The sequence below is a fragment of the Labeo rohita genome, chromosome 11 (assembly GCF_022985175.1).
Source record: "Labeo rohita strain BAU-BD-2019 chromosome 11, IGBB_LRoh.1.0, whole genome shotgun sequence".
Classification (NCBI taxonomy): Eukaryota; Metazoa; Chordata; class Actinopteri; order Cypriniformes; family Cyprinidae; genus Labeo; species Labeo rohita.
In genome coordinates, this window is record NC_066879.1 from 427,116 (window position 1) to 445,618 (window position 18,503).

Consider the following 18,503-nt stretch of genomic DNA (forward strand, 5'->3'; position numbering starts at 1 on the left):
TTGAGATGCAGTCAACCTTTTGCTTTAAGGGGTCATGACATGTTGGGGCTGCACGCAAAGCTCCGACATATAAAAAGCTTTAGGTTGGTCTGATATTTACTGGCAGAAGAAATGCACATTGAATTGGCGAGCACTGATATCTGAACGTGCAGCTTTCGATTAGACGAAAACAACTGATATTGTAGAACAATTGCAAAAAAGCTGTGCTTGCAATATGACTGTGATTTATGATGTGCGCAGTAGCGATTGATTTAAGACAACACAGGAGCACTCTATTTAATGGAGCAAAGATGTTTTTGGACAATTTCTGTGCTGTGCTTCATGAGCATCATGAGTGCTTTTTGCATTGGTTAAAAAATGTTTGATTGCACACTGATTGTTTTTTATTGATTTTCTTTTTTTCTCCCTTGTGTTCTTTTGCCCAAATTTTTCCAGTTGTTTTATTTGGCTGCTTGAACTCATTATTCGTTTTATTTGTTGTTTATTATAATGTATTAAATTCACAAAACCCGATTCAAGCGATTGATCACTGCTGATTCTAATAACATGATCACATGTTGGTTGCACATACAGTAGATTCTTATTTAGTTAGAATGTCCTGTGTTGTCATATAAATGTATAGCAGATATGCGGTACCTTGGTTTTGCAGTGCATTGTTTGTGCTGTGTCCTCTTGGCTGCTTGAGTCGGCGACACCTGCCCTCCTGCATCCAAACTATCCTGCATTCATTCTTTCTTTTGCGGCCTTCCTCATTGGCTAGTGTTTACATTCGTGCTGCTCTCTGATTGGCCCATATGCTGCATCATATGTATCTGTATCTATTCTATATAACCCTTCTAATTATTTAAAAAGCCAAAATTCTAGTAATTACATTCTAATAGATTCAAGTTTGATTAATTGCACAGGCTTAATGAGAATAATGAAAAATTCAATAAATGAGGAAAACAAAATAACATCAAAATGCCATTACCATTTGTTCTGGTAAGCGTTTAGCATGTCCATATATTTCAAAAAAGCATATTTGAGCTGAGTTCACTGGGTTGAAGCTGGCATTGTGGCTGCATGTGTGTGTTTGAATTAGTTTAGGGATTATTGTGTCTGCCGGTAAATGATGTATCAGTGGCGGCGAGCAGGCTTCTGGATTTCACCGATTACACGCTGGAGCAGCAATCTGTGCAGTCAAGGTTACAGATAAGGATTAAACACGTAACCGGCGCAGTAACGCCGCGTGAATGCAGGCCGAGCGCGCGCCCAGCCAATCGTGCGTGACCGTCGCTGCTGCGAGTCGAGTCACGGGCACGTTTGATAAAAACACTGATATCAGATCACAGCTGAGAGCCCAAATGCGAGCGCTTCTCGCACGGCGACACGTTAACACACCTGACGTGGAACGAAATGCCAAACGCGTGTCGTTAAGCACACGGGAGACGCGCATTAATTAGGTCATTGCAAACTGCCGCATGCTAATTGCAGCATTGTGATTCTTAATTGCGGAATTGTTGGAATCTGTTTAGGAGGCTAATGCCCGAGACAGCTGGTATGCACACATTTTCTGCTTTCTATTTTTTTCCCCTCTTCATTTTCATCCTTTTTTGGATTTTGTCCTCTGGGACACCGTCCAATGCACAGTATGGGTCCTTTTCGCCACGTTTTCCCAAATTGTATGTGTGTGTGTTTAGAAGGAAGGAAAATTAGATTTCTGTGTATGCCTGTAAATAATTCTTCATGCATGTGTGTGGGGGGTCATTTGGAGTGCAGGTGTATGCCTCTGTGTGTGTGTGTAAGGTGTGAATCTCCCTCATTATCTTCACCCCGGTCCTGCTCTTCTTTCTCCTCTTATGTCCACACAGACTTAATTTAACCCCATTATCATAATTCATGCACATATAAAAACCCAACTCCCTTTGGTTATTACATATAATTAAATTTCTAAGGAAGATCCATGGCTGTTTTTCTCTCTTCTTATCATGTTGAATGCAGAACTGATTGCTTGACATTTGTTTTGCTCGGTAAATAGGACAAATCATGTGTTCACATGCGGCTTAAAGCCGTAGTTCAGCTACAAATGACAATTCTGTCATCATCCTTGGAAGAAAGACAATCAAATGGATTTGGAAGGACGTGAGGGTGAGTAAATGATGACAGGATCGTCATTTTCGGGCCAAACTGTTACTTTAATTTCACCTGGGACGGTTAAAGCGACTGCATTAATATATTTTTAGCTGATCGACGTGAACTGAAATTCCCTGGAGAAGATGTCTATATTTAGAAGAGGACGCTGATCCTGATCGATGCGTGTTTGTAACGGTGGGCATTGAAAAACCCTCCCAGTGTGACAAGATCCCTGTTTTTGCTTTATGGATTGTTCTCTGTTTGAACTCTTGCTGTTTCAGATATTCGTTTTATCGTTGACATCTCCCATTGAGACGGGTTTAAAATAGCTCGCCATCAATTTGTTTACTTCAAGTCTGCTATATGAGAGCCTTCATCTGCACTGAAATGAGAGAAGAAATGTCATAGAATGGATGAATGTTGTCTCGGACAATTAAAAGTGGGGAGAAAAACTTCACTTAACAGGATGTCTGATCATATTAGTTTGCTAAAGTAACCATAAGTATTGGGTTATTAACATAATGTTCATTATTTGTCTGGATCTATTAATAAATTCAAAAATACACTGTACAAACAATTCATACATACAAAATGACTTTAAATGTTAGGTTCCACCATAAAATACATTGTTTTTTCCTAAAGTCGTAACTAAAACAAAGGGGACTGGAATATGTTTTACAGAGAAAAAACTAAACAAAAAAGAAGCTATGTTTCTATTTCAAAATATCCATGTTGACTGGCATTTTCTGTGATTGTTTGTGTACATTTTACTAGTACTTTTTCAAAATATTTATTGATCTAATTATTATTTATTATTTTTATTGCATTTTTTTTTTTGTAATTATAAAAATACGGTCTCCTAACAAATCATAATGTTTGCCTCTAGTATTTTGTCATTAAATTTAAATTACATGTAACAAAATAAAATACGTCTTTTATTGTTATTATTATTGTCATCATCATCAAAGCTTCTTCATTACTTAGTCTCTTAAAATATCAGATAATTTGACAATTCATGACATTTTCAGGTTTTAAAAGTCATGAAATGTTATTCAAAAACGAATGGTATTTCTGCATATAATATTTGATATCTTGAATAGTATATGCTTTTGTTATATAAAACCTTTTAAAATCAACATCAATACAGAGACTAAATTTTAAGATCCTGGCTAAATAAATAAATAAAGATAAAATTATTATTATTATTTTTTTTTTTTGTGGATACTCTTACTTGTCTTTGCTGGTTAAACTTGAGCTCTGTGTCTGTGTCTTACAGGAGTTGACGTCCACCATGGCTACGTGTCGCTTTGGCCAGCACATCATAAAGTCGTCGGCTGTGTTTTTGAAGACGGAGTTGTCCTTCGCTCTAGTCAACCGAAAGCCGGTCGTCCCTGGCCGTATCCTTTCCGGGTTTACCGTAGTGAGCGGGGTATTACTGTGAGGTGAAGCGAGAGCAGGTAGGATTTCCAGTCTGTCTGTGTTTGCTCTGTAGAGCAGCTCTGTCGCTCCCTGCTGTTGCTCAGCAACAGTTTGCTCTTTGTTAAGTTTGGCCTGACCTTCACATAAGGGCCGTATCAGCAGATGTTTACCATACAGCAGTGCTTCTCTCTGGGAACTAGACTCCAGGATTGGCTGAAAGTTGTGCTGTCTTGTGTCTGAAATTACCTGACAAATTACTTATGAGTAATGGTCATGAGTCATGAGTCTGTGAAACGGTGCCTTTACATTTTCAAGCTTAATACATCCTTTAATTTGCGGTATATTTTAAACTTGGTGAACTGAATGTGAACCAAAATGGAACACTACTGTGGAAAAAAAACAAAACAAAACAAAACAAAAAGGTCTTCAAGCATCTTGTAGATGTTGCCACAGTTCTTCTGGATTTATTAAAAAAAAAAAAAGGGTTAGTTATGAAAGTGTATTGTTATGAAAAATGCATAAAAATACTCATTTCAAGTGTTATATAAAACATATATATTTTTTCCAAACCATGTTGAGAAATCAAAGCCACAAATCTAAACAAGTGTCATGAAAATGAGCTAAAAAGTAGAAGTAGTTATGACTCATCCCTATAAAAAAAATAAAAAAATAAAAAAAACAAACAAACAAACAGTGTAAGTAAAAGAAAATTTGGAGTGAAAATATACATTTTCTTTAAAGTAGTTAGCTATATGCATACAACACTTAAAAATGTGTGTTAATTGTTAGTGAATGTGATGTTTTCATTTGTGTAAATAAGTACACAAATGTTTGAAATGATATCTTTTTTATTAGTCATTTATGTACTACTACTACTACTAATAAAAATAAAGCAATTAATCACGCTCCAGATAAATGTACTTTTTTTTCTACCATCTGAACTGATGGTTAGTTTGCATAAAATATAAGAGCACACTGACTCCTCAAGCTACTTTTTGTAACATCTCTTCAGTGCTTTACACAGCCATGGTTACATTTAACAGTTTTCCCCTCAGCAAATATTTGTATGTAGAGCTAATTGCAAAGGATTAGTTGTCATATTACAGTATGTAATTGATTTGATGAACATTTTCCAGTCAGTTGACAGTCAAACGTAATGATTTAGATATTCAATTTGCAAAGACTGTCTTTGTTTCGTGCCCTTCTTTAAATGTTGCAGGCACAAACTGTGCTCTTTTTTAACAAACTGACTCGGCTGCACGCAACACAAAAAGCCAAATGCCATGAATCATCATCAGATGCTCCGTAATACATTCTCTGCTTTTTTATGCTTTGCTTCAAAAAGAAAGCAGAGACTCCTTTGTCTATTAATCTTAGTGCTCAATGTGCAAATGCAAACGTTGCATACATTTGCATGATTTCCATTGCTGATTTGTTTGAATAATGGCCTTATTCTCTTTTCGAATAGCAATAAGTCCTTGGCTTTGCAGCAAAAGATCTTCAAGTGCTGCTCTGTCTTACGTAAGCCTCTGTGTTTAGATGAACTTTTGATGGAAAGCCATTTTTCACAGCATTATAGGCCACCGCAGCACATCCTAAACTCCAGCGACAGGCAGCGGCGTTTCAGGGCATAAACGCGCATTAGCATTATTTAATTGTTACTCTGGCGGTCCGAGCGCGTGAAACATTACGACGCTGCTGGGAAGAAGCAACGGCAGCAGAGCTGAAGGGAAAAGTGCTGCTCCAGCTGTGTGTAAGAGAGACGTGTAGAGTCAACGCCTCATCAGAACTACAGCGGTCACATGTTTATTATCTATTGCTTTATCATCATATTCCTATAGACCCAGTCCAGTGTTATGCTGTAATCCAGATCTGGTTTCATATTTTGTATGTAATGAAGTGACATTCAAACTTTTTAAATGTGAATATTCCAGATTCAGTACTCAGTTAAACTCCATCAACAGAATTGTACAGAATTTTTGTAATGTTGATTTACCACCAAAAGGATGCAAGTCATTTTGTCTCATCCCTCATAAATAAATAAATAAATAACAGTGGAAGTAAAAGTGGCCAGTTTTAGGAGGATTTCAAAATAGAAATGTGAAGCTCATAAAAGCATTTTTATAAAAACACTTGCGATAATTAATCTGGTAAAATGTAACAGATGAACAGTCATTTTAGGAACTGGAAAGTAAAGTTGGACATAACTGTACATATGTGACACATACTGTCTGTATCAATCAAAGATTTAATTTGAGTAACAAAATATTGATTGATAGATGTTTGCCCCGATTCCCATTTGGCAGTTTATATGACTGATATGATGATAAGTCACGGGCCACATTTACATTACATGGTTCAAGTGACCCAATTCCAATTGTTTTTTTTTTGTTTTTGTTTTTCTCCCATGTGCCATAGATTGGATATGATCCATGAATGCATAATTAGGAAAAAAAAGCACATGCATTCCTGTATTTTCAGATCAGACTCAGGTCTCATTCATATGTGGAAATCAATCTGATATGAATGTGCATTTGTGCATTGGACAGATCTGCTGTTCCCATGTCTATGCGAGTTGCACGTTATTGACAGTGACAGTGACGTTGACAGTGTTGCCAAATCTGTGGTTTTTCCATGGAATTGAGCTACATTCACCCTGCTGTCACAGGTTGTTTTTTAGTCCAGTGTTTACATTTCAACTCTTTAAGTAAATTTACACAATGTCAGTGGAGACATACCATGATCGACCTACTGGTCATTTATGGGTCATTCCATGTCAAATCCTTTAAAAACTTCCCTTGTTAAAATTTTTGATTTTGCTAATATTTTTTTCTGAGATAGATAGACATGCATAGTGATGAATGCCAAAATCTTAAATGTCATGGATGAATATTTACTGAGTAATCCACTGTTTTGTAGAGGGGGGGTCAAAATGGCAATTTTGACCTGAGATTCAGAGAAAAAATTGCAGCTGGTTTTGTTTTGCAGACCTGGCAATGCTGTTTCTGGGTCAGTATGTCTACCTTGGGTTGTTTCACCAAGTGTATAGTGCCAATATCAGATATGGGTCCCTTTTAAAGGCTGATAATCAAAAAAAAAAATGGATATAGTCAAGAAGTCCTAATTGGGCGTTGCAGTGTGAACGTGTGTGTGGTGAATGTGTTGAGGAAGTGTGTCTCTGCTCCTCTCGCTGGGCTCACAGGGTTTGTCTCCAATCAAAGCTGCTCACTTTGTACATGCATCAGTTCAGAAGAGTTTGGAGAGGTAGACAGCACTTGGCAAAGATCTTAAAGCTCTCTCCTCTTGAACATCAGTATCACACCTGAAACACATGAAGGGGCGACGGGGCTGTGTGTGGGGAGCGGCTCCCTGGGGCAATACTGGTAAATCCCGGCGGCTTTAGCTGGTGTGGTTTAAGTTGGTCCACATCTCAACACATCAACACATGAAAGCGTCTGTTCCTCCACACACACTTCTCTTCTGCTTCCAAACTCTCTCTCTCTTTTTTTCAGTCTTGTTTTATCATATCATTGACCAAACCCACACAGGATCAGATTATCTGCTGGTAAAGTTGCCTGCAACAAACTGAACCACGATTGACCTACTAGACATTTTACATGGGTCATTCTGTGTCAGATCAGCTAAACTTCAAAAACTTCTCTGGCTCCATTTTTTTTTTTTATTTAATTTTTTTATTTTTATTTTGCTAATATATTTTTTTTTCCTGAGAAAAGATAGACATGTATGGTGATGAAAGCCAAAAATATTAAATGTCATGGATGAATATTTACTGAGTAATCCACTATTTTGTAGAGGGAGGTCAAAATGACAATTTTCACCTAAAATTCAGAGCCAAAGTACATGGGTTTAAAAATGGCTTAGGAAAGCTGACAGCATCATTATCTTATTTTTAGTAAAATTAGTGGACTTTAGCAATCTTTGTTGCATTATGTGCCAATGGTGATCATTCAGTTGTGTTTTTCTCCAAAGTTTGCATGCCTGTAACTCAAAAAAATGATTTTTTTGGCATTTTAATTTTTAAGGCCCTGTATAGTTCAGTTCCAGAGATATAGGTATCTCAATATCAGGAGTAAATGATTCAACTGTATACATTTTCAGTGGTCAACAACCACAGCATTTGGTTTTCAACCACTGAAAATGAGTTATATTTAACAATCTGGACACGGAGCCTCATTGAGATCTCCGTATCTCTGGGATTGAATGCAGGGCCTTGAAAATTAAGATTTCAAAAGAAAAGTCTATTAAGAACTAGAACTTTGGAAAAAGAATATTTATGGCACTCAGACAGGTATATTTGATGCAACAAGATACTGTACAGCTCTAGTTTTAACATAGTTTGTTCCTCAGACATTCCTCTTTAAAAGAAAGGAAGTGTCATTTTTTTGCAAAGTATAACCCACATTTTTTGACCAGTAATTGTGTACAATTTAATGATTTACTGCTAAAGCCATATTAAAATTCCAGTATTGATCCATACAGGGCTTAAAAAATGAATATGCCAAAAGGAAGTTTGTTAAGACCCAGTATTTAAAAGGGCATTAAGATATCTGTGATACTTTTTGAGTTACAGGCATGCAAACTTTGGAGGAAAAAAAAAACTTTAAAAAGTGCAATTCAATTCAAGTTTGTTTGTATAGAAGTTTCTACAATATGTTTAGAATGGTCACCAATTGCATATAATGCAACAAAGATTGGTAACGTCAACAGATTTTACTAACAAACCTCTGTTTAAAAAGTCATAAAAAAAAAGTCTAAAGTCATTTTTAACCCCCTGTAATTTGGAGTGGATTACTCAGTAAATATTCATTCATGACATTTAATATTTTGGCTTTCATCACCATACAGGTCTATCTTTCTTCAGAAAAAGATATTAGCAAAATCAAAAAAATTGTACTAATAATTCCTTTGTGACCTTTCTCTAAAGATGGATTTTCACAAATAAATTTTAAAGAAATAATTTGCCCCCCCAAAAAAAAAACATTCTGAAGACGGATTGTATATAATGGATTGATAGATGGATTTTGACAGAATAATAGATGAAAAAAAAACAAAAAACTTTTTAAACATACTAAACATTTTAGGTGACCTATTACTTCGATGCACATTTCCTGACGCACCAGCATGAAGCGCTTGACCAGCGCAGCTAAAAGATCCCGTTCGGTATTTGTTGTCTTGAAGAAGTGGCACGGGCCTGTGAAATGTTCCATTAGCTCTTTAATAGTGTTTATTTAAGCTCTTGGCAGATGCTGGAATCTCCTAATGAAGCTCTGGGTAAATTAACAAGATGAATGCACTCTTATTGTCAATGGAATCAAAGCTGACTGTGATTCAGAAGTGGCGTTCAGGAGTACCTGCGGCTGTCTCAAGATCCTGACATCTGCTGCCGTTACAGCCTGTTCCCTTTCGCATGGGTTGTAATGATTTTTCTGTTTTCGCATTGAGTTCTTACAGTACGTACAAGATCATCTAGAACTGCTCTAATATAGGGCTGGACATAAAAATCTGACACTCGCAATGATGTGACTTTATTAAATTAGGTATTTTGAATTTTGTGATTCATTTAAAGAACAAGCTCTTAGGCTCATTCTGCAGTCCTTCACGGTTGTGTGAATCACCTAGATACATTTTTAAATATCAAACATTTCTAATATTTAAATATCACATCAGCAGTTGTTATTGGGCAGTACGATTCACTTCTGTAAATCAGAACAAACTGTCAGTTGCTATGAATAAATTATTGCCGCATTTAAAAATATATGTAGGCAAGTATATTTTTATTTAGTATACTGGAAAACAATGTGTATTGCTTCATAAATTCTACAGTTTGATCTAGTTTGCTGCTTTGAAATAGTACATACTGTGAAAAGCACTAAAGAAATAAATGTGAATTAAATTGAAAATAATAGTTATCTGAATAATTTTAAGGTAAATGCCTAAATTTTGAAAAGTAGGTTTGGGTCTGTTATGTATTTATTTCATTAGTTAGCTAGCTATTTATTTGAGCTGAATTTTTTGCAGCTGTTACTCCAGTCTGACCCCAGACTTCGAACGGTACGTTATTAAAAGTATTGATTTGATATCTATTATTGTTTGATACTGAATAATAATTCCAAGCGAGGCGATTAGCGTGACTGTTTGATTTCAAACGTAAAATGATTGTGAAAGCGGCCTGAACTCTCCAACTAATAAAGCACTAAAGGGTAACAGTCATCAAATCAATTGCTTAATGAACTATAAGCCGGGCAGACTGCTCTTAATGGGTTTGCTGACACACTGGTGGATTTCACTTTTAATCAAAGGTAAAGACCACTCTCTAGGTAATTCGCTGATTGCAGTTTTGTTAATCTTATAAAGCATTTAGCGTTTTTTTAGTCATTCCCTGCATTTGTCAGTCATTATGTTTATATTATGCTAATATTGCCTTGTGTATTTGTCCCAGCTGATGTCCCTCATTATCCAGCACACTCAGTCTCCTCACCTGCCAAAGAATCTTGCTTTATGTAAATATTTGCTGAACATGTGAGCATAAACATCAATGTAAAGTGGATTAGTATGATAATGGCAAATGTGCCTGCTCAGATGAAATCTGCTGTCAGCGCAAGGCTACGTGTGTGTGTGTGTGTGTGTGTGTGTGTGGGTGTGTGTGTGACTTTATGGTGGCAATGATGTAGTGTAGGAGAGAATAGGGTAAGTTGTGTTGCTCCTTTATTTTACGCTTAATGTACATAATATTTTTACCTATGATTGTGGAAAACATTTTTCACATTAAGTATATATTTTTATTTATTTATTTCTCTTCCATGGAATTTCGCCTAAAATAAAAGGTGCCCAGGGGTAAAAGGTGCCTTTGATATTATTTTCCTCTCGACCACTAGATGACAGAAAAATGTGGCGTAGCACTTTCCAAAACATTTGGTTTTCAACATACACGTGCAAATTTGTCTGATCCTGATCCTTGAAGTTGATTCTGTGCTTACTTGATCTAATATTTGATGTTTTTAAAAAATGTTGTAGATTTCACTAGCAAAAGAAAATCACTAAACTTCTTGAATATATCTTGAGAAAACGGTCTTCTTAATGATTTTCAGTTTTGTTTAAGATAATTAAAGCAGCAGTTTTTAAATAATGAAAGAATATGTAAAAGTATGGTATTTGGGGTAAGAAGCACTATAAACATAATTAACATGATAATGAATAGAAGTCTGACTTTTCCATGTGTTGACATGACATTGATAGATTCAGATGGTAAATATCATAAATTATGTTGGGTGTCCTTCTTGGAGATAATCACCATGTGTACAATGAAACCATCATATTTAAAAACATGATATTAATCATGTCATATAATAAAATATCATTTGTTAACTACTATACTACTATATTCAGTTACTATGGGATCTCCTTCAGTGCTTTCAGAATCTTTACATTTAAAAAAAAAAGAATGTAAAGAAAAATTTATTTAAAAATATATGTTTTGTATTAATATATTTTAATGACAGTATTTATTGAACAAAAACAATAATTCTTTCATTTATCAAAATAAGCAGAAAACAGTTTAAACTTTGTTAAAGTGATTGTTTTGAACAAGTATTAACTTAGACAAAAAACAAAACAACAACAACAACAACAAAAAAAAACCAACCAACCAAAAAAAAAAACAATCACTTTAGGTAATGTATTTGTATCGATACTGTTTGCGTTTTCCCCAAAAATATCTTTACTTAATATCCTAGTGATTTTTGGCATAAAAGAAAAATTGAATCTTTCATTTCAACCCATACAATGTATTGTTGGCTATTGCTACAGATATACCCGTGATACTCAAGACTGGTTTTGTGTTCCAGGGACACATATGAGACACGGCAGTCAGATTGAAAAGTAAAAAGTATTTTTGAAAAAGGATATTTATGCAACAAAATGCAATAAATAAATGTCTTTTTTTTTTTTTTTGTTACAGATCAAGGCTATATTTAGATGCAAGTTTAGCTGCAAATGAAAGCGTTTTGTAAGGACAGTAACGTGTGTATTCCCAGAAATGATCATTGTTGCCTTGAGAAGTTGGAGCGTGATTTACCGCGGTACCGTCCGTCTGTTGAAGTACATCGTGGCCGTGGCTCAGCGGAGCTTGTGGCCTGTATCGCCTGGATTTTCCTGGAGCTCAAAGCGATCCATTAGATGAATAGCTGCATCTCTTACACGGAGCGTCGCACGTTGAACGACGCTATCGGAGCTGATAAAGCGGCCATTTTCTGAGAGCTGCTGTAAAATATTAATTATTCTGAACAAGAGTTTGTTCACTGGCAGATGTGAAGGTCGAACCGGCATCTAATGGCGTTTCATATTACACATTCCAGCGCAGGTTCGCAAACGACATTATTGGAATAAAATGAGCCGGGCTATGAATTCTGAGAAACTTTATGAAGCAGAACACTCACCAGTCACATCGCTTGATTAATCGTCTCTCTGCTGAATGAATTAGACTGCACAATACTCCGAAGAGATGATGGCAACGGATCCGCTAATCCTATTAAAATTCATAATTAGCAATATTCTTGCCAGTTTCCCAAGGTAGTAAATGAAAGAGATAATGAATAAAATAAACAGAAGATTTGAAAGTGATGCTAGAACAATGCGTGGCATTATCGTCAGATCTGCAGTCGTGCTGAGGGATTAACGCTTTATTGAAGCGCTCCTCACTCTGCAGCTGGAGCCCGTGGGGGTCCGGGGCCGCTCCGGTTGACGACGGGAGCTTTGTATTGATGAGAGATCAGCTCTAAATGTGTAAACAGGCATCGGAGACGAGCGACGACGTAATCGTTCTCCGTTCTCTGCTCTCCGTGCGCAGCCGTGACGTGCGGTGAAGATTCTCGCCAAAGATTTTGTTTCTTTTCTCACCTTCTCATTCTATGGATGCATCTTCCATCTGCTTCACTTCCTGCCTGGCAGGACGTTTTCTTTCAGCTCCGTGAGAAATACACCACACATTCTGAGTGTTGCTTTGCGTGTTTTCTACGGCCTCGCTGTTCTGTGGTGTTGTTTGGACCATAAAACCTTTCTGTGAGAACATGTCTGCTGCTGTGAATAAACTCATTACTATATATTTATATTTTAAAATAGCAAATATCATTAAATCACATGCAGCTAATGGACCTAATAAATATACTTTTTAATATATTCATATATCTGCTTGAACTAAAAATATCTTCTTGGTACTTTACGACAATTGAATTTCTAACTTCTATGAATCATGAGTAATACACAGGACATACACATAACGTAAGGATTCATACTTCTAAATAAATAAATAAATACATACAAAAGAATCAATCAATCAGTCAGTCAATCTGCTCACCATGGCTGTGTTTATTTGACCAAAAATTCAGTAAAAACAATAATGTTGGGAAATATTACCGTTCAATAAACTTTTTATGTTTTAATATATTTTAAAGTGCAATTTATTCCTTTGATAGCATGGATGAATTCTTCAGAAATAAAACTAATATGCTGATTTGCTAATCAAGAAACATTTTTTTGAAAACATGCATCATATTTAATATATCCTTACACACACACACACGTTGTGTTTCCATGTTTTATAGGGACATTCCATAGGTGTAATGGTTTTTATACTGTACAAACCGTATTTTCTATCGCCCTACACCTAAACCTAGCCCTCACAGGAGTGCATTTTTACTTTCTCAAAAAAACTCATTCTGCGTAATTTATAAGCCTGTGTCTTCATGGGGACCTAAAAAATGTCCCCACATGGTCAGCATTTACTGGTATTACTATCCTTGTGGGGACATTTGTGATAAATACCAGGTACACACACACACACACACACACACAATCAATCAATCAATCAATCAATAATGGCCCCCACAATGTTTCAACAACAACAACAAAAAAAAATATTTTGAAGAGACTCATGGGAGTGTGTGCATCACATGGTCTTAGCTGTGGACCACGTTCCTGTGCGGGCAGGAATTTCAGAGCCTGTGGAACCATGGATATCCTGCCAGTTTCTGTTTTCCATGACAGAGTGGTTTGCTTATTTGCTTTGGATCTCTTTGAAACCGGTTCTTTTGCACTGTAATACAATATATATATATATATATATATATATATATATATATATAAATATAAATATATGTATAAATAAATAAATAAGCTTGCTGTTTACACAAAGAAACTACATTGTTAACATTTTTGTGATGTTCACTGATACTGGTACTAATTTATAGAAAAAAGGAGACAATTACCACATAGCACACATAATTTGCCATACAGTAAATAAATTAGAGTAACATCTGTAAAATAATGAATGCACACTTACTCTATAAGATTCTGAATGGAGTTGAAAACTGATCGAGACCTGTGTCCTCTTCCTGTGCAAGATGCCGGTGAAAGTGAGAGTGGTGTATAATGTTGTTAGCGTTTATTTTATAAAGTACATTAGTATATGCATACTTGATAAAAAAAACAAACAAACAAACAGACAAACGAAAAGAAAAAATAGAATAGCAATAACAAAGAAACTATGTTCTAACACTGTCAACCACAAATAATATTACCATAGGCATAACAAAAGTACAATTTACAAATAAAACCATACAGAAGATTTACTTATTGTGTTATCCCACCATTTCTAAACTAACTACTTACTCAGTATGATTTTCCAGCAAACTCAAAACTGAACGACACCTGCGTGCCTTTTTTGCGAAAGAATCCGGCGATGCAGCCACAGTCCTAAACGAAAAGTGAAAGTCGTTAACAATTACTGTCTGCTAATAAGTTGCATCACTGATAGGAATGGACATGCGTATATGTGTGTTGATGAGTCACTTCTCTGTAACATTTACGGCTTATTTGATATATTTACACCTCAGACGACTATTACAGAAGGTTCAAACACTCACTGATGCTCCAGAAGGAGTGTTTGAACCTTCTGTAATAGTTGCATATGAGTCCCTCAGTTGTCCTCAGTGTGAAAAGATGGATCTCAAATCATACAGTCATTGTTGGAAAAGGTTCAAATACACAAAACTGCTGAAAAACCGAAGAATTTGTGAAGGATTTTTCTGAAGAACAGCAGCAGTTTAACCGTTCAGGACAAACAAGGGACTCATGTTAATGTTTTATAGTAAATTCACCATAATTTCTCACACAATATTTTACTGCTGTTGATTAACTCCTCCTTATATAAGTAACATTTCCCAGAGTGTGTGTGTGTGTGTGTGTGCTCCTCCTACACGTGTTGTTCTCCTCCTCCTCCAATCATCAGTGATGGATGGCTCGGCCTCTGCTCTGAATAAGTGTCTGTTTCACCTTCTGCAGCATGTGTGTTGGTGTTGGTGTTGTATCTGTGTGTGGCGTACGGGCCGTGATCAAACTCTCTGCTCCGATGATGGGCCGCTATAAGACAGACCCTCGGGCTGGATCCGCTCCACTCGTTTTGCTTCAACCAGATGCTTGTCTGCCGCGCGGATCGCTGTGCTTCTGCTCCGGCAAGCGGGGAGGGAAAGCAGGTCATTGCGTATTCGGAGTTGAGGAATCGACCTTTTCATCTTTACTGTTTATGTCCAAGGAAGACTTTACAGCAAGTGGGAGGGCAGCGCTGGTGGCAAACCCCGCCGGGCCTCAGCGCGACCCACTCAGAGAGTCCCGTCGGCCCGGTCGAGGAGATGGAGATCTTCTAAACGAATCAGTCTTATCCCGGAGTGTCAAGGTTGCTCGTCCTCGCGCTTGATTTCATTCCAAGTGTGTTATGTTAAACATATCCATCTTTTTCTAACAGATATCATGTTCAGTAAGCCAAGTATTGCTCATACTTACTAGGAATAGAATAGAATAGAATACAATAGAACGGAATAGAATAGAATAGAATATACACTCCTCAAAATTGTGACCTTTATTTATTTATTTATTTATGTAATTCTTTAAAAAAATACTAATTAACTATTTATAATAATAATAACATAGATAATAACTGGCAGAATAAACTACATTTTTTAAGAAATAATAATAATAATAATAATAATAAAACAGTTATTTTAAATTGTAATAATATTTCGCAAAATATATAATATAATATAATATAATATATACACCCCTCAAAATTTGTGGCCAGTGTGTATGTATGCATGTATTTATTTATTTATTTATTTAATACTTAAAAATATATATATATATATGTTCAGTATTTATAATAATAAGAATATAGATAATAATTGGCTTCACCAGAATAAACTACATTTTAAGATATAATAAACAAACAAACAAAAAATTTTAATAATATTTTACATTATTACTGTTTTACTATATTTTTGATTAATTAAATGCAGCCTTGATGACCATAAGAGAATTCTTTCAAAACATTACTGACCTCAAACTTTTGAACTATAATATAATATAATATAATATAATATAATATAATATAATATAATATATATAATATAATATAAATTTACTTTACAGTACTTGTAGTATTATTTACTTTTTCCTTACTATAATTGTTTTTGTCTTTATGGCTTTTGCAGATACACTGTAAAACATAGTATAGTAGCGTGCATATATGTTTAATTATTTCTTTTTTGCTTAAATTAATGGATGACAGAGTTTCAAAGCGTCAATGATGTCTAAAATAGTGGCTGTGAAAACAAAGGCGATCTCAGAAATGCGTCTCTTTGAATCTAAGTGTGCGCACAAAAGCAGAAAAAGCAGAATCATTTCTCTGATTTACATTCTTTTTCCAAGTCTGAATATTTTAAGAAGCAGCAGCACATATCCAATTAAAAGTTTGTATTCGTAGCGCTTTTCTTTCTGAGCTTCTTTGAAGATTTTTATATATACATGTCTCTGCGTGTGTGCATGCGAAAGTTTCCTCGCTGAATAATTCTTTGTGCTGTATTTCCCCGTCTTTCATGTATTCTCTCACTTAATGTTATTTGCTGTGTTCTCTTATCTTCTATTAGGGCCAGAGACTACAGACACTATTCCAGTCAATAATCTGCTTTCATCAATAAAACATCCAATAATGTGGAAATAATTAGTGAATATCCTCATTTTGGAATGGGGGAGGGGGGTCGCTTCCTGTGAAATTTAAGAAAATATCCTGGATTCGGTAGAACAATGCGGACGCGTTCTGTCGATGACAACCGAACATGATTTTGACTTTTGTTGTTTTGAAAAACAAGGATGTTTTGAAAATACGAATTTACGAAATGACCTAGTTTTTTTTTTTAGATTATTTAACATGAAAATAATGATTAAAATTTATTTTAATCATATTAAAATATGATATGATATTTATTTATCTGTTTGTTTGTTTGTTTATTTAGTAATCGAATGTCTGTTTGAACATGAAGCGGACAGTTGTTTTTTTTTTTTCTCTAGTTGTGTGTTTGAATTCAATGATCCATTAAAGACGTCACATTTCTTCAGGTCTGAGCTTTTGTTTCACATGATTCTGAACTTGACTGTCTGCTTCAGTGAAGATAGTCATCCAATGTCCATCTTTAACGAGGAAAAAATATATATATAATCATATTTTGCAGTCATACGCCTTTTAATTCTGTTTTAGGGCTAATGCGTTTGATTAGAACATCCAGTAGTTGCTTTCGGATGAAAAATGACTTTTTGTTGTTAATTGCTTTGAAGTTGAACTGAAGGATATTTGAAAGACAACTGAAGCTTTTATAGAGGACAAATAAAGGAGAGCAGAACCACACTGTGTTTTTTCCCCGCCTGTTCAGATTTTACCAAAGGACATTGTGTCTGGGAGACAGCCAGCAGTCTACGCTGACTATAAAATATGTGTGTTTGTGTGTGTGTGTGTGTGTGTGTTTGCTTGCCCGCCTTCCTCTCTGGCCATGTTTGTCTTTGTTTACTGCTCTGTTGGACCTTGGAGAGAACAGAAAAACTACAATTCTCCCGTGATTCTAGTGCTGGCCTGCTTTTCAGAGTGGAGGCTGTGTTTGGTAATTGAAAGGTCTCCACTGTCTGTTCTGTCCAGATGTCCAGCATGTCTGTGCTCGTACCCAAAACGCAACAGTAAGAAACCACACAGCCTTCTCGCCTTAATTAGATCGCTTTCCCAACATTTACAGCCCAAGTGCATCTTTACAAATAATTGCAGCGCTCAACTCATGCAATACAGACTGTTAATTGTGACAAGCATTTGAGTTTTTCTGCTTCTTAAGCTTCTGATTGCATTGGCTGTAAATGTCATGTAGTTCTGCAGGGACTTTTTTGACTATCGGCGAGTCTTTTGTGCTTTACAGCTTATTCTGGTCAAGATTCGCCCACTTAGACAGGAAGAGGCTGTGGTTGTGTTTCAGAGGTGTGTAAATCTGAAACGAACGATGCTACAAAAGTAGACTGGCATTGAAAAAGGACAACAACACACACACACACACACACACACACACAGTTAAACGTTAGAAGGATTACTTTATGTTTAATGTTTTGCCATAGGATATTTTTCATTACCCCTCCTGATGGCATATTTGTGTTCAGCCAATCAATCCATCGTCTTTTTGTTCTCCCAATATAAAACACTTCGAGTCTATAAATAAGTAGTTTGACAATCAGTGAAATGTTTAGTAGAATAGATCTTGTTTTTATTTTCATCTAAGAATGTTTTACCTTGTACAGAATGATGGCAGTGATGGTTAAAGCAGCACTTAGGTTTTTCCCTAACCAAAAGCTTTCACGGGTAGGTGGGAAATACTGTATATTTATAAATATATTTCTCAGCAAATCATCACTCTGTAAAGTGCCCCCTTTTTTAATAATTTGTTTTAATTTGAATTTGAATAGTTTTGTTCCAAAGTAGACATGAAGAGTTCAGATGCAAAACCAGCTAAAAGCCATCTCGCTCAAAAATGAGATAATGATACTGAGTGAATGCTCCTGACACATAGTATACGTCCATCAAATACTTTTTTCTT

The 18,503-nt window shown here is 35.7% G+C and overlaps 1 protein-coding gene across 1 annotated transcript in view; it reads left to right on the top strand.

Moving 5' to 3' along the window:
* Positions 1-18,503, top strand: part of fhit (fragile histidine triad diadenosine triphosphatase) — a 266,649-nt gene that overhangs the window by 80,621 nt on the left and 167,525 nt on the right. The window contains exon 3 of the mRNA XM_051123419.1: positions 3,389-3,509. Coding sequence (XP_050979376.1) covers positions 3,404-3,509 — 106 coding nt within the window. The 5' untranslated portion in view covers positions 3,389-3,403. The remainder of the gene's footprint in view (positions 1-3,388; positions 3,510-18,503) is intronic.